The sequence below is a fragment of the Mauremys reevesii genome, linkage group 2 (assembly GCF_016161935.1).
Source record: "Mauremys reevesii isolate NIE-2019 linkage group 2, ASM1616193v1, whole genome shotgun sequence".
In the NCBI taxonomy this organism is placed as follows: Eukaryota; Metazoa; Chordata; order Testudines; family Geoemydidae; genus Mauremys; species Mauremys reevesii.
The window spans coordinates 251,121,210-251,145,205 of NC_052624.1; the positions used below are offsets into that span (position 1 = coordinate 251,121,210).

The 23,996-nt window shown below is 44.2% G+C and overlaps 1 protein-coding gene across 1 annotated transcript in view; it reads left to right on the forward strand.

The window, feature by feature from the left end:
- The window catches only part of GRHL2 (grainyhead like transcription factor 2), a 103,871-nt gene that overhangs the window by 63,419 nt on the left and 16,456 nt on the right, over positions 1 to 23,996 (forward strand). The window contains exons 10-13 of the mRNA XM_039527877.1: positions 15,881 to 15,968; positions 16,057 to 16,196; positions 19,023 to 19,054; positions 20,876 to 20,970. Of these exons, the coding sequence (XP_039383811.1) occupies positions 15,881 to 15,968; positions 16,057 to 16,196; positions 19,023 to 19,054; positions 20,876 to 20,970 (355 nt within the window). The remainder of the gene's footprint in view (positions 1 to 15,880; positions 15,969 to 16,056; positions 16,197 to 19,022; positions 19,055 to 20,875; positions 20,971 to 23,996) is intronic.

Genomic DNA, 23,996 nt, shown 5'->3' on the forward strand with positions numbered 1-23,996 from the left:
GAACTTTACTGGGAACAGGAACATAGGATCTGGGGAAGGAAGGGATTAAGGTTAACTAATAAACATTTATAAATAAGCCAATTTTCCTCCTTATACTCACAAACTCCTCCAACCACACCTCTCTCCTTGGCACCTTAGCAAGGTTAGCCAAGGCTGCATGTGCCGAGATGCAGACTTTTACTTCACCCTTGTTGGGCAGGGTCCTCTCCTGATTCCAGCCAGGCTCGCTGGCTTCCAGGTCTGAAATTCTCCTAGGGTCTTGGCTGGCTGGCGGTAGCTGTCACTCTGTCTGGATGTTTTTCACCATAGTGCTGCTGCTGCTGCTTGATCCAGGCAGCTAAAGTCTCAGAGCATGTAAATGCCCTTCGAGGGAAGGGAGAATTCAGCAGGAACTCCCTGAGCTGCACTCTCTCTCCCAGCTCCAAAACTCAACAAAAACCCCCAAACCACCTTTCTTTGTCAGTCTGTCCCTTACCCAGTTCACTTGCTGGAAGCTGTTCAACCCTGGCTTGTCACTGGTCCAGTGGACTGCTTGTCCAGATTACCCCATGAAGAAGCTTCCCTAACTGGCCCTAGCAGATATTTTTAGTTTCTTTTGCCTCCACCCCTAATTCTAGGCATGCTGGAAATAAGGTCAGAGGATTCTGGTAGCCATCTTAGTTGTAGTTCTATTGGTAGTGCCCCTTAGGGTATGTCTACACGGCAATTAAAAACCCAGAGCTGCCTGTGCCAGCTGACTCGGGCTTGAAGGACTTGGCTAAGGGGTTGTAGACGTTCGGTCTTGGGCTGGAGCCCTGCAAGGTGGGAAGGTCTCAGAGGTCAGGCTTCAGCCTGAGCCCGAATGTCTACACCGCAGTTAAATATCTCCGCAGCCCAAGTAGAGTTGCCAGGCATCCAGTTTTCGAATGCACCCGGTTGAAAAGGCAACCTGGCGGCTCCAGTTAGCACCCCAGTGCTTGAGGTAAGCACTGCCTGGCCGAAGCCCGCACCTTGAAATCCCTGCCCCAGGTTAGAACCCCCTCCCGTGACCAAACTCCCTCCCAGAGCCTGCAGCCCACATCCCCTCCTGCACTCCAAACCTCTTGCCCCCAGCATGGAGCCCCTTCCTGCACCCCAAACCCTTCATTCCCCACCCCAGAGCCTGCACCCACAGCCAGAGCCCTCACCCCCTCCTGCACCCCAACTTCCTGCCCTAGCTCAAAGCCCTCTCCCATACCCATAACCCCTCATTTCTGGCCCCACCTGAGCCCGCACCCTCAGCTGGAGCCCTCACCCTCTCCTGCACCCCAACTCCCTGCCCGAGCCTGGAGCCCCCTCCCGTACCCTGAACCCCTCATTTCTGACTCCACCCCAGAGCCAGTACCCCCAGCTGGAGCCCTCACCCCCTCCCACGCCCCAACCCCCATCCCATCCCAGTGAAAGTGAATGAGGATGGGGGAGAGTGAGCGACGGAGGGCTGGGGGCTGGAGTGAGTAGTGGGCAGGGCCTCAGAGAAGGGGCAAGGCCTCGGGGAAGGGGTGGGGGGGCAAGGGTGTTTGGTTTTGTGCAATTAGAAAGTTGGCAACCCTAAGCCGAGCCCTCCAGCATGAGCCACTTGCTGGTATAAACCAGAGTAAATGGTGGATTCTCTGTAACTTGAAGTCTTTAAATCATGATTTGAGGACTTCAGTAACTCAACCAGTGGTTTTGGGTCTATCACAGGAGTGGGTGGGTGAGGTTCTGAGGCCTGGGATGTGCAGGAGCTCAGACTGGATGATGACAATGGACTCTTCTGGCCTTAAAGTCTATGAGTCCATCCACAATGGAACAACTTCAACAGGAGAGACTGAGGGGTACCCATCTCAGAATTTCCTATAGCTCAGTGGTTAGTGCACTCTCCTGAGCAGTGAGAGACCTTTGTTCAAATCCTTTCTCCACCTCTGGCAGAGAGGGGGAATTAAACGTGATCTCTTGCATCCCAGGCGAGTGCTCTAACCACAGAGCTAAAAGTTATCAGATGGGCACCTTCTCCAGCCAGATTTTGAATGGGCCCTGATCCAGTGGGCGTGCTCAGAGGCAGGGGTGCATGCATGAATTTAAATTTTACCCCTTTGGGAGAGGCATGTTGTGTGCCCCCACCAAGGCCCAGGGTTGGAGGAGCTGTCAGCTCTCAACACAGCCCTCAGGGCTGGGAGGAGCTCGCTTCCCCCCACCCCCTACCAGGGCCAGAAGGAGCTCACTCTCCTCCCTGGGCCTGGAAGAGTTAGCTCCTTCCCCACATTGTGGCCCTTGGGCTGGAGGAGTTCTGTGTCCCTGACAGTTACCTGCTTGCCCCCACTTCTGCACGCCCTTGCTCAGGGCCGGCCCACAACATTTTGGCACCAGAGGCGGGGAGCTCAAATGACGCCCCCATACCCCGTTGCTTGGGCCAAAACTTTGAAAGGTCTCAATTCTGCCTTCTTCCTGTTCTACTCCTCTCATGGTACTGCTCTGCTACCTACCCCAATAAAGGAGAACTAACAACTTAAAATGCCTTGTTCAAAAATTTTAAGTAACACTTAACTTTCAAATGCCTGAACAGCAAATGTAACTTTTCTTGTCTGCATGGTAAACGCTGGCATTTTTATCTGTTTGAATAATCAAAGTGGTGCTTTCCGTGCCTTCTTGGTTGCAAAGATTTGAACTGCTTCCTGAAGGACCACAGTCTGGGCCAGCTCATGCTCTATTGAGATGGTTGCAAGGCCGACCAGCCTCTCCTGTGTCATTGTGGAGCATAGATGTGTTTTTATTAACTTCAGCTTGGAGAAGCTGTGTTCTCCACTCATAACTGTTACAGGAAGTGTTACAAGTATGTGCAGAGCAACAAAATCATTTGGAAAGAGGGTGGTCATCTTATCTGTGCACATATATTCCAGAACAGCCTTTGGAGTTGATCCTGCTGAAATGTATCTTGAAAGGGCTTTCAGTTCATCACCTAAATCACTCGCATCAATATTGCACATGTTATCATGTGTCAACACTGTCTCTAGTGCCCTGCATTGCTGGTGTAGGTCTTCTTCAGGTATAGTGAGGTGTTTTGGAATATCATACAACATCCCAAATATATTGCTATGTTCCTTGAGCTGCATGAAACATTCTTCAACTGACTGTATTGCACAATCTAGCACCTGGTTAAAGAATTCAACTTTGAATTCTTGTTTGGGGTCTCTTATGGGATTATCCCGTGCCTCGTAATCAAAATGTCTTCTTCGGTGACTCTTGTATTCTTGAATGGCTGGGAAAATAGCGTCAGTGTGAAGTTCCTCTGCCAACTTCTGTGCACTCTTCAGAATGTTTTGAAACCCCTCATCTGACTGGTAAGACTGTAGGTATGACTTTGCTTTGTCCAGTTGTTCCATTGCTCCAGATATATCAAGATCAACACCTTGGAGTCTCTTGCTTACAACATTTATTTCAAACAGTATGTCATGCCACAACACTAAGCTACACAGAAATTTGAAGTTATGTATGTTTCTGGTGATTCCATTTCCCTCTGCCACTGTTCTCTCACAAACAGTTCCTGTCATAGCATTATTCTCCATAATGACAACTATGGCATCATCTATTTTCCCAGTTTGGTGTTTCATAGGCTTTATCTCCTCCACTCGACTTTCCCATTGTGTGGCACTCAGTGATTTCAGTGTCAGAGAGGATGTTCCCAGATGTTGCTTCAAAATTTGCCACCGATGAGTTGATGCAGAGAAAAATACATAGATGCTTTGAATTACATTAAACAATTCAGCAGCCTCACTAGAAGCTGATGCTGCATCACTGACCACCAAGTTCAATGAATGAGAACTGCATGGGACAAAAAAAGCTCGAGGGTCTGCACTCCTCTGTTCTTTCCTCTCATGTTGGCACCATTATCGTAGCCCTGACCTCTCATGTCAGTTATCGCAATTCCCGTGTCTTCCAGCTTTTTAAGAAGCACATTTGTCATACCAGCTCCTGTAGTATCATCAATGTCAATAAATTCCAGAAAATGCTCTCTCACAGTCAGCATTGCAGGGACATTTTCACTAGGTTCTGTTGTTGTTACAAAACACACCATTAAAGTCATTTGTTCCGTATGGCTGATGTCAGGTGTGCAGTCCAGAATAATAGAGTAATATCTTGCTGACTTCAGATCTGCCACAATTTTCTGTTTGACTTTTGTTGCCAGTAACTATATGATCTCATTTTGAATTGTTTTTCCAAGGTAGCGGTGTGTGTACATTTCTTGGGTGGTAACTCTTCTTAGATGCTCCTGGAGTACAGCATAAAACAGCCATCAGCTCCACAATTTTAAGGAAGTTTCCATTGTTTGGCACATAGAGCTGATATGAAATGCCATGCAGTGCTAGGTTTTGGGTAGCAAGCATTCTCACAATGGCAATGAGCCTTTTCAGAACATTTTGCCAGTAAAGTGACTCTGATGCAATCTTCTCTTGATGCTGATCATCTATGGTGGCCTTTAACCTTAGTCTCATCTCAAGCTCTTTCCACCCATGGAATGCTCTCTGGTGATTTACTGCCTTCTCATGGCATGCCAGATTTCTAGCAAGATTTTTCCAGTCCTTTATTCCTGTAGAACCTAATATGGCTGGAACATTAGACTGGAAGAGTTTGCAACAAAAATAGTATGCAGCACTCTGGGTTTTTGAGTACATAAGCCATGGCCTCCCCACATTGTCACCACTGGGGATTTCACGCCAGTAATGGATGGAAACTTTTATTTTCATTGTGTTTGGGGAACATGAAGTTTTTCACTTGCTGTGGCCCATGCAGTACAAGGAAGTCCCTCAGGCTACTGCTCAAGTGGGTCCAGACTTAAGGAACTAAACTCAGCAGCAGCTGTTTCTTGCACCTCCACCACACTCTTCTCTGATCTACACTTTTCTCCAGGAATGTGCATGGTTACATCCATTTGAGATGGAGATATGGATGCTGCAGTAGCTGCCAGGTCACCTGCACTCTAACTGGAAGATCAGGAATCTCCTCACCACTCACCTCCTCATTGGGGCCGGGAGGCTCACCATGAACATTTGTTTCTATGTATCTCAGGAGGGCTCCTTCCTGCTTAGATAGAAAAGCTTCCTTTGCTTGCTTGCTTTTTCTTCTTCCAGAGGGGCATTTTCTTCTTTCACTCATGACTGCTGTTCTGTGCCAGCTATAGTGGCTCTCAACACTCAGTTGAAGGGGACAAATAAGCAGGCTGGTAGCAGGGCCTGAGTGAGGGAAGATATCAGTGTCTTAAGGGCCTAACTGGCTCCTAGTACTTCAGGTGACTGCCTGTTCTCCTCAAGTGGGTTCAAGGAAGCAGCAGGAAACAGGAAGCTCCCTGGGAAGCTGGTGTTAATCAGTCCAGGCTCCTGGGGGTGCTAGAGACCTACGTAAGGGGCTCCTCTTCCTCTATCTCCCTGCAGCTCTTGCTGCTTTCTGTTATTCCCTCTCACCTTTTCTCCTGCCTGCCTGTTATGTCTCTTGTACCCTCCTTCCCCCAGCACAGCACTCCATCATCTCTGTGCATCTAGAGCAGAGAGAATACATATGCCCCGGCAGCAGACACAATTTTCTTCACTCTGAGTCCTAGTGGCGCCCCCCCTCCCCCAGTCTGGTGTCTGAGGCAGCCGTCTCAGTTTGCCTCATGGTAAGGCCAGCCCTGCCCCTGTTCAGAGGCTGCCTACTGGATCAGACCCTGCACACGACTTAGGCGAGTGAACACCTATCTTCCCCTCGTTCATGAATTGCTCTGAGGCTGAGGCAGGAAATTGGCATCTGGACACTTAGAGGGAGGCAGTAGTGCACATGCAAAGAGACAGAAACTTAGGCTCTGAGGGAACTTTTACCCTGAAAACTTAGGTGCCAAGTGAGTTTAGGTGCTTACAGGGTTCAGCTGGAGTTTTGTGGATTATAGTGGAGCCTCAAACTGGAATTTAGGCACCGGAACAAACCTGAGATGTGGGTGCCTAAGTCTGGAAGTTGAGTGCCTAAATACCTTTGTGGATCCTGCCCTAAGTGACTTAGGCACCTAAGCACCATTGAAAGTCAATGGGTCTCAGGCAACTAAGTCATTTAGGTGCTTTTGAAAATGTTAGTCAGAATTCTGATTCCCATTTTACAGACGGGGGCAGAAAAGTTAGAGGCATGCCCAAGCCACAGAGAGTCAGCTTTTCAAGTGAGAGTAAGATCTCATGTGCTCCAGGCTTCTAGGCCTCTCCTCAGATCACGATACCACTCCCTCTCCTTTTTTCAACTACCTCCCTTTCACATTCCCCCCCTCCTTCTAGCACCCTCTTGGCAACAAAATCTTTGAAGGCTAATCAGGCAGTTTTATGAGTGGAGAAAAAATGTTGAAAGTAATTAATGTAAATGTATGCGCTGAAGTCATCTTAAGGCCTAAGTGCTATATTTTTAATTGTAACTTTGAATGTCAAATATTTACAGAGATTTGAAGCTACAGCTGGCTGTTAAAAGCTCAGTAAATATCAAAGGAATGAGTGTTTTTCATCTACCCATTTTTAAAAAGCAATTAGAAAAATCTGAACTATTAAAAAACTTAAAAAAGAAAGAAAGACATTTAGAGCACAACCTCATCAAGGGTGACCTGCAGATTTGAATTATAAATGTTCATTACTTTGACTATCTATCCACCTAATTGATACTTCACATTTCCAGGCTAGGAAGCAGGAAATGAATGCTGAGACATTTAATCAAAACCATCTTAAAGTAGGAGAAAACATCACGAGGGTAGTTAAAGTGTTACACACATCAAAACTGTGTTAAAGGTGTGGGCTGGAGAGCTCAGGGGGATAGGGAATAGGATATAAAACCCTTTAACTGTAGGTTGTCCTAAAGGCTGGTACTGACTGAGATTCGTCCCTCTCTGAAGGATGTTTAGTGGCCTATGTGAAATGATTTGGTGGAGTCTCAGTCCAGTTCTTAATGTGCAAGAGTTCACTTCACTAAACTCAACATCACCATTAGTGCTCACTGGCATTTTGTGTAGAGACTGGAGCCTGATACTCTGCTCCATTATGCAGGTGTAAATCAAGATTAACTCCACTACAGTCAGTTTGAGTTACACGGGTGTAAAATGCTTGTAAGTGAGAGGAGAATCAGGTCCCAAGTATTGGTTGGGCAAGGAGATCGACTACCCTCTGTGCTCTCTCCTATAGATATATGTTTTAGTGCTCATATCCACCTGGTTACCTCCTTCAGCATCAGTCTCCTTACGAGATTTGATGGACAGGCCTGGGTTCTTTTGGTTCCCACCTCCTACTCAGCAGGCTATAACTTCTTTATTTTCTTCCCATATGAATTTAGTTAGTGGTGCCTACACCCCCCTTGCTCCTTTCTGGCAGGTCACCAGGTCAGCTTGAGAGAAAAATTCTAAGCACTGGGAAATCCCCACTTACTTGCCAGATAGTTGAAGACGCCCAAGAAATAACAAACACACAATACATATATTCAACAGAGTAATACAGGAAGTAAATATAACATAATGGGGTAAAACACTACTCTTAGGATCCCTGCTGCTCACACTGATAATACCCAGGAATTTCCCCAGTCCCATGACCTGATAGAGCAAAAGTAAAATTTATCATCCCATTGGTACATGTACTTTGTAGGGGCCCTTGATGACCTGTGACAATGATATCTTCTGTAGTCCCAAAGCAACTTGGCTGACTGGGTTCAGTACAGCCCACAAAATTCACACATGGGATAAGGTGGTAAGTCCCTCCACAGGTTTAATAGGCAGCAGGAAATAAAATCCCACAACCCTTACCCCTCAGCTGGAGGACACAGTTCAGGGGATAGGGAGTCCCCCAAACAATTTCCCGGACTAGCTAACTAAAAGATGGTGCACTCACAATCCCATGAATGGACTCTGGACTCCTCAGCAACTGCAGAGGGGCTAATGATAACTGCTGTCAGGAATGCTCGTCCTGCAGGAATGAGACTGATCCTGTTCCCGAAATTTCCCCTCACCACTAAGGTGAGGCGCAAGGTGCAAATTATAATAACTCAAACTCTAATCTCCTGCCCTAGAGCTGAGATCCACTCACAGCAGGCAGGCAGCCTGGCACTAGCAGCAAGAGCAGCACTTGCCATGTGGTAGCTGCATTTCTCTAGGAGCTGGAGGGCTAACCCAGTCTGGTGGGGTAGGGAGTTTTCCCAGCAGAATTCCATACACTGGGGAGTTACCTTGAAGAGGGAAAGGACAAGGCTTACGGCTGTTGCTTCTAGGTACCCAGAAGCCAGTTCTCAGGGACTGCAGGCCTGGGACTCAGGAGCTCACCCTGCAGCTAGTCCTTCCCTTTCAGTGGCTGGCTCCAGAGTCCTCCAAAAATGGGTTCTCCCTGCTCACAACACTCCTGGGGCAAGTATCTCACTTCCTGTTGGTCAGGCTAGCTCAGGGGTTCTCAAACTGGGGGTCGGGACCCCTCAGGGGGTTGTGTGATTATTACATGGCAGGTCGCGAGCTGTCAGTTTCACCCCAAATCCCGCTTTGCCTCCAGCATTTATAATGGTGTTAAATGTATTAAAAAGTGTTTTTAATCTATAAGGGGGTTTGCTTCCTATGTGAAAGGTGTCACCAGTACAAAAGTTTGAGAGCCACTGGGCTAACACTTCTTCGAGGGCTTTTACTTGTCAATTGTTTGACTCTACCCCCCCTCCCGCTTTCTCTCAGGCACTGCTCCTCCATTGAACAGGTGCGCAGGTGGCCATCCAGGCACCCTTCTACCACCCCCACCCCCCTGAGCCAACAGGGGCCCTATTGCTCAAAATAGTCTCTTTCCCTCTTGGTTGCTCAGCAGACTCTGAGTCTGCCCTAGGCCCCTCTTCTGAGCAGGGGCAGCGCCTCCTTCTGAGTAACAAGCACACAGACCCAGGAACCAAATAAGCTCCTTGGGGGTTACATATGGTCATTCTGTGCTTCTTGCAACTGGGCAGCCAGACCTTCCTGAGGATTTAAACTGACTGTTTCAGAGTGACCGCAGACTAAAGTACTCAGTGGGGATTGCAGCAGCAGCAGATGCCCTTTGCATCCTGCTGAGGCAATCAGAGAAATTCAGGGAGCACAAAGGAAGAAGGAAAGCCGGACATGAGCTGATCAGAACAGCAAAATAGACCGAGATACCTTATTTTTACTACCAACATTCTAACTAGAGTGTCTCTGGCTGGGTTTCTCTTACAATTCAGTTATGCACTGCTTAGTGACACAGAAAGGAAAGGAAGAAAAGGAAATTTCTTTGTGCCTTTTGTTGTTCCTTTCCACGATTAAAACAAAAATTACCATGAAAACTGTTTTTAAAAAGATAAACACACAGCCCCTGATGTATTTGCAAAACAAGCATTGCAGCATCATGCTGGGGAGCAGATAGACAGAAAATGAAAGTGACTAGAAAGTGATTGGGTTATTTTCATTGTCCAAATAGGGGGAATTACGAAGTGAAATTCTCCTTCCAGCATAAACAGTGAGACACAAATACACTTTAATCATCTACGGCAGTGGTGGTGGGCATGCAGCCCATCAGGGTAGTCCCCTGGTCAGCCACGAGACTGTGTTTACATTGACTGTCCACAGGCACGGCCACCCACAGCTCCCAGTGGCCACGGTTCACCATTCCTGGCCAATGGGAGCTGCGGGAAGTGGCGCGGGCCACAGGGACATGCTGGCTGCTGCTTCCTGCAGGTCCCATTGGCTGGAAATGGTGAACTGCAGCCGCTGGGAACTGTGGGCAGCCATGCTTGTAGACAGTCAGTGTAAACACAGTCTTGCGGCCCACCAGTGGACTACCCTGATGGGCCACAGGTTGCCCACCACTGATCTACAGTATTGTTTGTAAAATAGGAGAGAAAACATTTTAAAATGTTTTGTTTTTTACCTGCCAGTATTGTTGTCAATACCATGCTTCTTCAGAGCCCAGAGAAGTCCAATATATTAACTAAGCGTATGTCTACACTACAGCCACTATAACAGCACAGCTACGGCGCTGCAGTTTTGCCGCTGTAGTGTGAACACTTCCTACATTGACAGCAGGGTTTTTTTCCATCGATGTAGGTAATTCATCTCTCCGAGAGGCCATAGCTAGATCAACAGAAGGAGTCTTCTGTCAACCTAGCCGCATCTACACCAGGGGTTAGGTCGACCAAATAATGGCCGTAGGGGGTGAAATTTTTCACAGCCCTGAGTGATGTAGCTAGCTAGGCTGACCTAAGTTTTTAGATGTAGACCAGGCCGTAGTCCAATCACAGATAAATGTGACTAATTTTGAAGGCAAACTTCTAATTGAACAAATACACTATAACTGAAACTCAGTATCAAAGTACTATAAGAAGAATCCTCAAAGAAATAAAATTATATCCAAGAGTACGTTTTATGTACAGCAATATTATTAACCAAGTATTGCATTTCTTTTGCATATAAGTTATGTAGGACCTGATCTAGCTTGTGCTTTACTTGAAGCATAACAGTAAAATGGTAAACATGGCGAAGGCGTAACTGGTGATCCCTACATATTCTCCAATGCTCCGTCCCTGGTGTTGTCCACCAATTACTCTCCAAGCAACTTTTATGGAGTTTCATTTTCCTACATGTTAATCCTGCTCCCTGTAATGCTCCTTTACCGTATGCAGAATATTCATGCCTTCTTGTCATAAAATGATGTAATTTTTATGCCTTAATAAAATTACATAGGTTGTCAGGGAAACTTGCCACCATGTCTATTTATATTCATGAATTGCAATGTGCTTTTCCCACATAGAATGATAGAATTAGGGCTCCGGAAAGGTTTGATTCTTTATGTTACAGTTCTGTTAAAATAGTTGAAGAAGCATTTGACTCAGGGCATTTTGTTCACAGTACAATATGTTTTCCATAGGCATCAACTCTGTGGGTGCTCTGGGGCTGGCGCATCCACAGGAAAAAATAGTGTGTGTTCAGCATCCACCAGCTACCTGCTGATCAGCTGTTTGGTGGGCCCTGCCGATCAGTACCTCCTCCTCCCCCCAGCACCTCCCACCCACCACCAATCAGCTGTTCAGAAGGGGGAGGAAGAGGCAGAGAAAGGGCAGGGTACGCTTGGGGAAGGAGCAGAACAGGGGCAGGAAGAGGCAGAGTGAGGGTGGGGCCGTGGGGGAAGGGCTGGAGTGGGCGCAGAGCCTTGGGGTGGAGGGGGAGTGGAGTACCCCTGGGGACAGAGGTGAAAGTAAGCCGGTATGGTCCAGTACGGCGTACCGGCAAGAGCCAGTACGCTGTGCCAGACCGCACTGGCTTCCGTGGCAGGGATTTAAAGGGCTCAGAGCTCCCAAAGGCTGCCTGACTGCCACCTTCACAGGGACCGGCAGGGCGCCCCCCGTGGTTTGCCACCCCAGGCCACGTGCTTGGAGGATTTTAAAAATCATAAATTTCATGATTTCAGCTATTTAAATCTGAAATTTCATGGTGTTGTAATTGTAGGGGTCTTAACCCAAAAAGAAGTGGGAGGAGGGTTGGAAGGTTATTGTAGGGGGCATTGCAGTACTGCTCCCTTTACTTCTGTGCTGCTGCTGGCGGCAGTGCTGCCTTCATAACTGGAGAACAGCAGCTGCTGACCAGGAGCCCAGCTCTGAAGGCAGAGCTGCCGCCAGCACCAGCACAGAAGAAAGGGTGGCATGGTATGGTATTGAGACCCTGACTTCTGCGCTGCTGCTGGTGGGGTACGTCCTTCAGAGCTGGGCACTTGGCAAACAGCTGCTGCTCTCCGGCTACCCAGGTCTGAAGGCAGTGCAGACGTAAGGGTGGCAACTCCCTAAAATAACCTTGTGATCCCCCTGCAACTCCCTTTTGGGTCAGGGCCCCCAGTTTGAGAAATGCTGGTCTCCCGCATGAAATCTGTATAGTATAGGGTAAAAGCACCCAAAAGACCAGATTTCATGGCAGGAGACCAGATTTCACAGTCCATGACACGATTTTCAGGCCGGAAATTTGGTAGGGCCCTATTAATAAATAACAGAAGAAGCAATGAGCATGTTGCTGCCATACAAAACTATGGTACTATGCTTGTCTGGGTGAATCCATTCAGAGAAAAAAGCCAACAGCATTAACGTTGCTAAGAAATAAAGGTCTATGAGCCAAAAGCTCCAAAGTCACAGATGGATCCAAACCTCCCCCAAATGGAGTTTTGGAACAGACGTTATGCTTCAGGACCATGTCTCCAAAGAAGGGAGAGAGCCATGGTGGAAATAATCCAGCCTGTGTTGTTACCTTTTGGAATTATAACTGTTCATCCAGCAGTAGAGGGAGAAAATACATCTAGTAAGGGATGAACATTCATTTATTTGATTTGTCTGGTTATAGCCTGGTTTTTAACCCAGCATTTCTGTGTTGAGGGCTGTTTCCACTACAGGGAAGCATTCAGTTAATATTAAAGCTCTAGTTTATCAAATATCAATATTAGAAGATTCAGCCACAGAAGTCCACCATCAGGAACCGTATGCTCTGCTAAAACTCCAGCCTGGCTCATTGTCTCAGCATCTAAAGCAAAGACAAGCAGAACAGGTCTGATTAACCACTGCTTTGCACTCTGTCTCATCAATGCCACTTCTGCTAAATGAGTGCAGAATGCTAATAAATCAGAATGGTAGTTAGTTTTTACATTCATTTTGCATGCACGTAAGTGACAATGCAAAGTGCAAAGCAATGGAGAATTATACCCAGTGATGTGCTGTTAAATAGCTGGTTCATTTCAGTGGTAGGCAAAGTTACTCTTGTTGGGTCAATCCTGCAAGGTGCTAAGTTCCTAGGCCCTATCCAATGCTCACTGAAGTCAATGGGAACCTTTCAATTTCTTTCCGTGAGTGTTGGCTCAAACCTTACTGCAAAGTACTGAGTGCCCTGAACTTCTAATGAAGTCAATGTATGTGTAAAGCACATTTGGTGCTATGTAGATGAATGTAGATCAAGCTATACAGAAGAGATGCCTGTTCTGAAACTGTCTCTGTCCTTGAATGTTTGGATGTCTTATCTTGACAGCAGTAACATTTGGCTTAAAAGGCAAAATCTTCCCAGGCTCAGACCTTTCAGAAAATATTAAAGGAAAGCACTAAAATGTATGTTGCTCGTAGTGTGAGAAATATCAATCAGGATAATGGAGGGAAAAGCACCTCTAACATTTAAAAATAATTGGCTTCAAATTTGGCAAGTGGACAAAGCATATTGAAAAAATGTTTTCATGCTGAATTAAAAGAGCCAGTGTTGTGGTTTAGCCTGCCGATGTTATCAGTGCAGAATTTGAAGGTGCACGGCCAGATTCCATGAAATCAATGGAGTTACTCTGGATTTATATCTGTTATAACTGAGATCAGAATCTGCTGTGCCATTTTCAGCGGGATTGTAACGTTACAGTGGAACTGAGCTATACAGCTATTTTAGCCCCCTACTTTATGTCTGGAACATTTTCCCATCTTTCTTGTACCATTTGTCCATTCACTAATAGTAGTGGTGGAACTGTGAGGAAGGAGCCACTTGAGTGCCAGTGAGGACTCTATGGCTCCTCCATAGGTCTTCCACTTGCAGTGAGTGTGGAGAGAAGATCTATTTTAATAGCCAACTGAGTGGAAAACATAGGGGCCATTTTGAGTCTATATAGGCAAATTGCTGTGCTCTCTGCTACCACTCATTTTCAGTGTGCTTATATGGCCAATTTTTACAGGAAAGTGCTGCTGTTAAAGAAAGCAGGTCAACAGACAGACATGATAAGAGCTATGTAGCTTTTCAGCAGCAATATGGAAACTGTTTTTCAGTTCATTAATGCACCAGTTGAACTTGTGCAACTTTGTACTGTTAATGACAGCATAAAAAGTTCAAATTGTAATATTGAATCAATTACCTTCCATAGCAATTATGGTAAATGCCAAATTCTCCTTTGCTCTTAGTTACAGCCATACACAGAGTAACTCTTATTGAATCCATTGGAATTGCTTTGAACTAGTTCAGAGCATGGGGGTTATATATGGCACTTGACAGCAGTAGCAGAGATGACACTGTCACAGAAAAATACCATTTTTCTCCTTTAATGAGAAAAACTGCATTGATGCACAAAGTACACACCCCTTTCTCATTAAAGAGACAAAAGTCTTTTTAATACAACATCACCTATTGGCGTGTTTGTAAAGGTAATGGGTAGCTCTGTCTGAGTCAAGGGGAGCTTTGCCGTTGATGTCAATTGGAGCTGGATCAGGACTTAAATCTGGGTCAGAGGCTCCATGATAAATGTTAATTTTTAGGGATAAATAACTTCATTTATTTTTTTTCTCCAAATGAATATTTTCCATTTTCAGTTTCTGGGTTGGCTCTTGGTCCCATTGTAGTCATCAGAAGTGCCATTCATGGATCATGTCCAGGGTTCCAAGAAGGTTAATGGCATATTGGGCTTCATTAGTAGGAGCATTGCCAGCAGATCGAGCGAAGTGATTATTCCCCTTTATTCTGCACTGGTGAGGCTACGTCTGGAGGCCACATTGCATCCAGTATTGGCCCCCCTGCTACAGAAAGGATGTGGACAAATTGGAAAGAGTCCAGCAGAGGGCAACGAAAATGATTAGGGGGCTGGGGCACATGACTGACAAGAAGAAGCTGAGGGAACTGGGCTTATTTAGTCTGCAGAAGAGAAGAGTGAGGGGGGATTTGATAGCAGCCTTCAACTACCTGAAAGAGGTTCCAAAGAGGATGGAGCTCAGCTGGTCTTGGTGATGGCAGATGACAGAACAAGTAGCAATGGTCTCAAGTTGCAGTGGGGAAAGTCTTGGCTGGATATAAGGGAACACTATTTCACTAGGAGGTACTGAAGCACTGGAATGGGTTACCTAGGGAGGTGGTGGAATCTTGTCCTAGCTGGGATGATTTAGTTGGAGTTGGTCCTGCTTTGAGCAGGGGGTTGGACTAGATGACCTCCTGAGGTCTCTTCCAACCCTAATCTTCTATGATTCTCAGCCTCCAGAATCATTTCATTCTCGCTTACTTTCTTTTGTAGCTTGATTCATTTAGCTCTGAATAAATACATTTGAATTTTACTGGCTCCAAGTGAACATCTCCTACTTTGATTAAAATAAAAAAAGAGGAACTTCTATTTTTAAGGTGAAAAAACTGGGATATTTAATATTGAATGACGACTGTCTTGGAGCATATGGATTTTTATTTTGCTTAACAATATGTCTGTACTTCTATTTATACAATAAATTTGAATAGCTTCAAAGGAGGTTTTGCTGTTTGTTATGTCAATAACAAAGCTTATTTTATAAACTTCTTAGGAATGTATTTACATAACAGCCCAGTGACTACAAAGGAGCTGTTAGGGCCCATTAGGTCAGCACTATGCATCTTCAAAGTCTGTATGTACTTCTCCATGTCTTTAAATGTCTATAAATATCTGTTTACATGCTTGAAGGCTGTGGCCTGTACACTCTTATGGGGCTACATTAGCTTTCCCACCATTGCTAATAATAGTTCCTAACTCTTATATAGCTCCTTTCATCAGTACTTCTCAAAGCGCTTTACAAAGCTAGCACCGGTGTAGAGCTGTTGTGCTAATGGAAACCTAGGAGATCCTAAGGGAAAGCTCAGTGTAGACAAGGTTTAAAGGAATGCCAGTCCTGCAGGGTTGGTTCTCACTTTAGTGCATAATGGAATGAAGCATCTAGGCACTGTGAAATGATACAGAGTTGGCCATTGTATTGAGTTTTCACTTGCCTTGGTTTATTTCACATTAACTTGATTCTCTTTATCTCTCTCTGTTTAAGCATTTCTAATGCACCCATGACTGTGGTGACTAGGCATCATGTGTAGTAGTTTTATTAGCTGATCCCTGTAGGGTAATATCTGTATTTTTGGTCTCAGGGAGCAGAAAGGAAAATCCGTGATGAAGAGAGGAAGCAGAACAGGAAGAAAGGGAAAGGCCAAGCATCACAAGCCTCATGCAATAACTGTGAGTAAGGAAAGGCCAGTCCAGATTGCTCTAAGTCATGCTCATTATGCCGTCTGTCATAATAACATTGCTTTGTGATCCTTATTAGCAGCTGAAGGGAAATTGTCTGCTCTCCCTCTGCAAAAAAAGAGTGATATCACCTACTTCAAAACAATGACTGACCTGGATTCCCAGCCAGTTCTCTTCATACCAGATATTCACTTTGGAAACCTACAAAGGACTGGACAGGTAGGAAACAACAATGAGAAGCACAGGTGTCTGCTAGTTATCCAGCTACACATGTTGTAAGACATACTTCAAAGACTCAGAGCAGGGGTTTGGTGATGGGATTTTTTGGTTTTGTTTTTATTTTAATTTAATGTTGCTCTTGAGTAGCCCTGTGGTACAGGTACACCAAGAAGACCTCAGAAGAGAGGGGGAACATTGTTCATAGTTCTACAGGGGAAGGAAGGAGTTAATTTAATATTTCTAGATTTTTTAAGGTAACTATGAAGGGAACAAATAGGAGCTTCAGAATAGGAAGTTGGCATGTGACTGAGAGAAACAATTGTTTCTGGTCTGTGCTGATTGACTTTAGAGACACTAGGTAGGTGAGGTAATCGCTTTTATTGGACCAACTTCTTCTGGTGAAAGAAACAAGCTTTTGAGCTTACACAGAGCTCTTCTTTAGGTCTGGGAAAGGTACTCCAGTATCCCAGCTAAATCCAAGGTGGAACAGATTGTTTAGCATAAGTAGTTAACACAGATTGTGAGAGACTTTAAGAGATAATGTGCCCCCTTGTGGTAGAAGAGACACCCACTCCCAGGATGATTTAAAACAGCGGTAGGCAAGTGAGCTGATTTTCAGTGGCACTCACGCTGCCTGGCTCCTGGCCACCGGTCCGGGTGGCTCTGCATTTTAATTTAACTTTAAATGAAGCTTCTTAAACATTTTAAAAACCTTATTTACTTTACATACAACAATAGTTTAGTTATATATTATAGACTTAGAGAAAGAGACCTTCTAAAAACATTAAAATGTATTACTGGCACGCGAAACCTTAAATTAGAGTGAATAAATGAAGACTTGGCACAGCATTTCTGAAAGGTTGCTGACCTCTGATTTAAAATAATGATCAATATGAACAAATGTTAACTCCGTGTCAGTCTGTCAGGTTTTTGCAGTCTTTAAAAGTAGTCACAAGGAACGAACTCCCCTAATGCCATTACATATGATGCCTGTCACCTTGGTATCTGTATTTCCTTAGAAGAGTCTTGCACTCATATAGGTAGTGATAATGAAACTCTGGGGATCAAGGGTAATCATTACTTCTATTGTTCACAAGCATGATTTACCTTTTTAAAAGACCTGTGAATTAAACACAACAGAGTCTTTGCTGGCTTGGTTAGAGCCACTCCTTTAGCTCCTTGGGAAAGCAGCAAACCTGAATTCTAGCTCCATCAGTGGCTTTTTCCTAAACATGGATATACGAACTGTGTACTTCTTAGTGGATGGAGTGGAAGCTTAGTAATAGTAATAGGCACTGCCAAATCTGTGTCTAGGTATATGCACATCTCACTAGAAATGTAAAAGAAACAAAGACTAAAGTGACATTGAGTATGAGTTTATCATTAATTTTGAAAGCAGCCAGCATTGCAGAAGAGATTATGAAAAGCACATAGACCTTAGGCGTCATGATCACAGCTGCCACTAAAATTATTCACCAGGAATGGAAAGACTCCCACTTATATGTCAGCACTGGGTACCTTCTATTCTTGTGACTTTCAAATGTGAATGTGTATTTGCATCAAAATGTAAGAAGATAGAATTATTCCTTAGTACATGGAATGTAAATGATTTTCCAAATTAAAATGGAATATATCAGATTCTTTCTGACTGCATGCTCATAGATAATATTTACCCCTATTCTATATTGCAGTATACTAGGGTTTTCCGGGTATCCTAACGTTTTTATCCTTAGCTATTTTTTGTGGTTTGTATTTTACAAAACCTCCCTATTTCTTGGTTCCAAAATGTTTTATTAGAACAATATTTTGGAGTTATACAGCACCTTTCATCTGATGAGCTTATACTACTTTACAGATATTAATGGATTTAGCTTCAGCACACTTCTCAGCTCCCCCTGTTCGCTCCACCTGGCTATGCCACTGCCCTCATCTCCCATTGAAAGTTTCAGTTGCAGTTGAGTGCAATCAGCACCTTGCACATTCAAACCATAGGAGACGTGTCCAAGGTCAGTCAGGAAGTCGGTGGCAGAACTGGGACTAGAACACAGGTTTTTAGTTCTGTGTTTTAGTTCCTAGTTTTCAATGTTATTAGAACAAGCGAGCATTTTTACCTACCAGTAAGCATTACCTATCTACCTACTTACCTGCCTTGCAGGGGGGTTGTGAGGACTATGGTTGATCTAGTGTCTTATACAGCAGCTGAAACATGGAGAATGCTATGAAAATACTGAGCATTATTTGTATCTCTGCTACAGACTGTAGTCCAGGACCCTGGCTGGTTTAAATTGGTGCCACTGTATTCAAGCTATGCTAATTTACAGGAGCTGAGTATTAGCCCTGTATATAGGTGCATCATGCTATAAACAGATGTGTACCATACATACTAATACCATTTGCTTATCCATTAGTGCTTTTGATTTTTTTTATTAGTTTTTATATTTTAATTAGCTTCCTCAACATCTATTTTATATATAAAGCTTGTGACTGCTGTGGTTTAAATCACATTGGGGTTATTTAGGCAAGTAGTAATCTGATTTTCAGGACTGTTATACTTTCCTAGCGATTAGAAGGATGATGTAAACCAGACTGGAGAAGATTCTTGTCAGAATGCATTGAGGTACCTCCATTGTGGCATACACAACAGCAGTTGTTCTAATCCACATTTTCTTCAGGTCACAATTAAAATCGTAGACAATTGTTTTATACAAGGGGGAAAAAATTAACAGATGCAAAATTCAAACTGTCTCTTTTTTCCTTTTTTGAGCTCTTCCATACAGCAGGTATCCATGCTGCTGCAATAAACTTGTTCCTTTTCCACCCCTACAGGTTTGCTATAACATAGATGATGAGAGAGAAGGGTAAGACATTTATTGCTTTGCGAGAAAGTTTTTCAGCCAGTAGTCCAAACCCTTGAAAATCAGGCATGCAACCACAAATTCAAATAAACAAGAACCTTTTTTTCCTTCCTGTTCTGTGTTCATAACTTCTGACGTTACAAAGGCAACTTTTTTTTTTATTTTGACTACTGTTTTCCTCCACATGGGCTGGCTTCTTTTTATATCTGTTTATTTTTACAGTCCATAATAAAATAGTGCATTAAGCAGGAAGGGTCAACACAAGGTCAATACAATGTATTGGATCATAACATAAAATAATAATTTTACATTTATATTAGTACTGTACCTTCCACCTTAAGGAACCCCCAACCACTTTAAAATTATTCCATGTAGGAATTGCTTAAAGCACCACTGAAAAGCAAGAAGCTCTTCAGTGGAACATAGAAGCTCTTTAATAGTGCAGAGCAACATGTGACACAACTGTGTAGGAGAAGCAGTGGATCCATGTCCAATACAAATGCAGAAGGATTTAAAGTCAGCTGAATATAATTAGGTCAGCATGTTGGGGCTGACTCCCCTACTCTTGCAAACAAAATGGAATTTTTAATGGTACCAAGTGGCCCAGTCTCAGTTTTGACTTATCCTGAAGATTGTAGCTCCACTATCATAGTGCCACCTAGCAGCATGCAGAAGCATTAGCTCACTATGAACGTAGAGGAAGAATGCCCGCTACTTAACCACCACAATAATTTCCTGCAGCACCTTTGGTTTCTCTGGTGTCTCCCAACCAGGTACTGACTGTTTGAGCCTGTTTAAATACGGTGAGATCACAGTTGGAAGTTTAAAGTTGCAGACTGCAACCACAACCCCTTTCCATTCGACAAGTTATGAATTCTCTGCATTAACTTCATGTTCCTCCTTCTTTTCTCTATATTCTTTACAAATTAGCATAGTGTTGCCTTTTAAACAAGTGTAAAGAACAGGAGTTTGGAATACTATTGAGCAAGGCTCAGCCATATAAATTGCAGAGTATTATTGGCCAAGAGAAGCAAAATCTTTCATTCAAACTGATGGCATTTCTCTTTCTGTCTGTCTGTTTGGATATAATGCAATAATGCTTCCAGTAATACATTCAACCAGGTCTGTATTGTCTACAGATCAAAAAATTGGTTGACAGCAGCCATTAAAAGGTTCCAGCATAACAATACCCCGGTCTCATCTCTGCCTATCTTCCCAACAGAGTTTCACATGTTGACACCTTCGATGATTTATCTCCCAAACAGAAGAAAAGGAATAAAATGTGGGGTGGGGGAGGTGAGATGGGGGGCATACAGGATCCCAGCAGGGAAGGAGAATGGAGAACCTGGTATGGGGAAGGGGGAAATGAGGGAGAACATAGAACCCTGGCATGGAAGTACGGGGGAGATGTGGTGCATAGAGTCCCTGGAGGGGGAAATGAGGGAATAGTGGGGGGCATACCCTGGCATGGCGGAGTCCTTGATATAGAGGAAGGTGGGAGAGTGACTGTATAGTGACATTAGCAGCTAGGTCTTTCTTTTTTCATGCTCCTTCCTCATATGTTTAAACAGATACTGGCCTTTGTAAGTTGTATTTAATATTGGGAAACATTTACCTAACATAGTCATTCTGGGAAATTCAAGAGGCTTGGATAGTTCAGAGAAGGATCAGGATCTAAATCCTTGCAGTTCTTGCTCTACCATTCCTTGAGAAACTAGTGGGAGTTTTGCTTGAGTATGGACTGAGATAAAAACTGTCACTGTTGGCTCCTCTCTTGTTGGAAGGACAGTATTATGACAAAAAGGCTGTGTTGTTATTTTCTAGTAGCAGCATCCTGGTTAAAAGGATGTTCCGGCCTGCAGAGGAGGAGTTTGGCCCGTCGCCTTTGAAACAAATGAAAGAAGAAGGACTGAAAAGAGGTAATAATTATTTATCAGGAAAATAAATGCACTGGTCTGCATTCTTCACTCATGCAGTCTAGGGCAGTGGTTCTCAAAGCCAGTCCACCTCTTATTCAGGGAAAGCCCCTGGTGGGCCGGGCCAGTTTGTTTATCTGCCGCATCCACAGGTTTGGCCAATTGCGGCTCCCACTGGCTGCAGTTCACCGCTCCAGGCCAATGGGGGCTGCAGGAAGCAGCGTGGGCCGAGGGATGTGCCGGCCACCCTTCCCACAGCCCCCATTGACCTGGAGCGGTGAACCGCGGCCAGTGGGAGCCGCGATCGACCAAACCTGCGGATGTGGCAGGTAAAGAAACTGGCCCGGCCCACCAGGGGCTTTCCCTGAACAAGCGGCGGGCTGGCTTTGAGAACCACTGGTCTAGGGTGAACCAGAAATTACTCAAATGAAAATCATAGCGTTACAATGGTGTAAAAATAGAGTAAGTGACAGAAGAATCAGGCCCACTGCCACCACACCAACTATTATACAAGGAGACTTCCTAGAACATGCTAAGGGTAATCAATAGGTACTAGTTTGCATGCTATCTTGAGAAGGGATAGACAAATGTGATTGTATAAAATATAAACTGTCCAGAACGTTTCCCAACCCTTGAAACAGACTTTGAGGTTCAAAAAAGTTCCCCTGACAAATCCTTCACTATTTATTTTTCATTTGCATTCATCTTGGCACTTTCTTGTTCTGGATAGGACCACAATACAAAGGACACAATACACTGGGTCAGATACAGAGATCCAAGCTCCTGCTGACTTTAGCCTGAGTAAAAACTGTAAGGATTAAGGATTTAGTCCAATGAGAGAGCTGCTTTCATGAGACTTTCAGTCAAATATTGCTGAAGACTCCAGAGGTTTGAATAGTTCAGATCAATCAAACCTGCCAATGTGTTGAGATCATAGTGTGTGTGTGTATATGTGTGTCTATCCTTGACAATATTAAGACAACAAAACACTGAGACGTGCTACACATTGGTGTCCTTTCACCTTTTCAGGAATGTCTCTCCACGTGCTTAGATCTATGATCTTACTTTGTTGGCCGTGGTGGTGATATAAATGAATCTTTGAAAGGTACCAGATGTACCAGGTGGATGCTGTTGTCTGCTTAGAATTAATAAGCAGGAAGATTTTTATAAATCAAAATGAAAATGTGAGATAAGCCCAACCAAAGACCCAGCTCTGGCCAGACTAAAGCCCTGGTCAGTTCAGATTTGGGGGTGTTAGCACCAGCCATTGAAAGCAGAGGGGCCAGTTGCCAGGGCTGGGTTTGAAACCCTTTTCTCCCTACCCACTAGGCCCAACAAAGAATTCCCAGCTAACAGCATGGTGAACTGGCATGAGAGAGATACTTGCTTTGATTCCTTCAGTTGAGTGATTAATTTATAATATGGTTCAGGAAGATCACACAGGCATGCACATAGGAGCCATTGTTGTACAGATCAAAGCACCTGTGCAATTCTTGTTCTGTGATTTGTTGTTTTAACGTTATTCAGGATTCACAGCTATGTCAGGGTGAAGAATTCAAAACATAAAACATTTTAATGGTGACAAAATTTGAACTAATTAAAGCCAGCAGCCTCCAGCTGCCCTGTTCACATCCCCATTCATGCAGTGCTACCCAGAGGTTTTACTTTGCTGGTCCCAAGCCAGGCCTCTTCCAGCTTGCCTTCTTGCCCTGGCAGACTTTCTGCAACCTGTCTCAGATTCTCCACCCTGAAGAATGCCTTGTCTTTCTAGCGTATGTCTCTCAAGAAAATCACTCTAAATTACACTAAAATAGTTTGGATTTGTAAAAAGCGACAAAGAGTCCTGTGGCACCTTATAGACTAACAGAAGTATTGGAGCATAAGCTTTTTGTGGGTGAATACCCACTTCATCAGACGCATGTGACATGGATCTGACAAAGTGGGTATTCACCCACGAAAGCTTATGCTCCAATACTTTGGTTAGTCTATAAGGTGCCACAGGACTCTTTGTCGCTTTTTACAGATCCAGACTAACACGGCTACCCCTCTGATATTTGGATTTGTAGGGTCATGTGAGCTGTTCACATGGAACATAAAACCCACCCTAAAGTCTTGTCTACACTGAGAATTTGCACTGATATAGCTGCACTGGTACAAACCCCAAGTGTTAAGATCCACCAGTGCAAAGCACATCTTTACTTGTGTAAACTACTTCTCCCTCTTTTTTGTTGCATAAATCACAACTCCTTCCATTGTCAATTATCCATAACCTACAACACAATGCATTGCACTAATTTGTCACACCTTGGTTACTTGTATCATACCTTGGCAGGTTTGAAGGCTGAGAGGCATGAGGCTAAGATTTTCAAAGTGAGTGCCCAAAGTTAGGCTCCTAAATTCCTTTTTTCTTTTTATGTGGCATCTCCATTACTGGAGGTTTGTCACCATGTTAGCCCATTCTGTACAGCCCTCTGCTAATCTCTTTATGAATGATCAGTCCTTTTGATACACACAGGGTACCACATCATCCATCCAAGATCTTCTTTGCCTGCATCATGTTCTTCTGCCAACTACTTTCCCTTCCAGTTCCCATAAACATTCATCACCTGCTGAACCCCTTAAAATGCTTCCTGCAAATTGAATCTTTCTTTTCATAAGGTCTCAGTAGTTGCTGAGTTCCAGTCATCTCCAGTGGTTTTTCATTGATTCTGCAATCTATCCATTATTTTTCAGAATTCTTCTGTAACGTCATAATTCAAATTCATATTTAGACACCTAAATTAGTGGCCTGATTTTTCAAAAGAGCTGAACATCCCAGCAGCTTTGCTTGACTTCAGGGTTGCTGCTGGGTGCTCAGCATTTTTGAAAATTGGGCTGTTTATTTAGACACTTAAATATAGATTTAGGAGTCTATCCTTAGGGGCTATATTTGAAACTTTTGGTCTTAGAGCATTAAGTAACACAGTGCCATCCAGAGCTGGGAAGACAGTAGGTACTGAATATTTAGAGCTGGGAACAGATAGCATCGA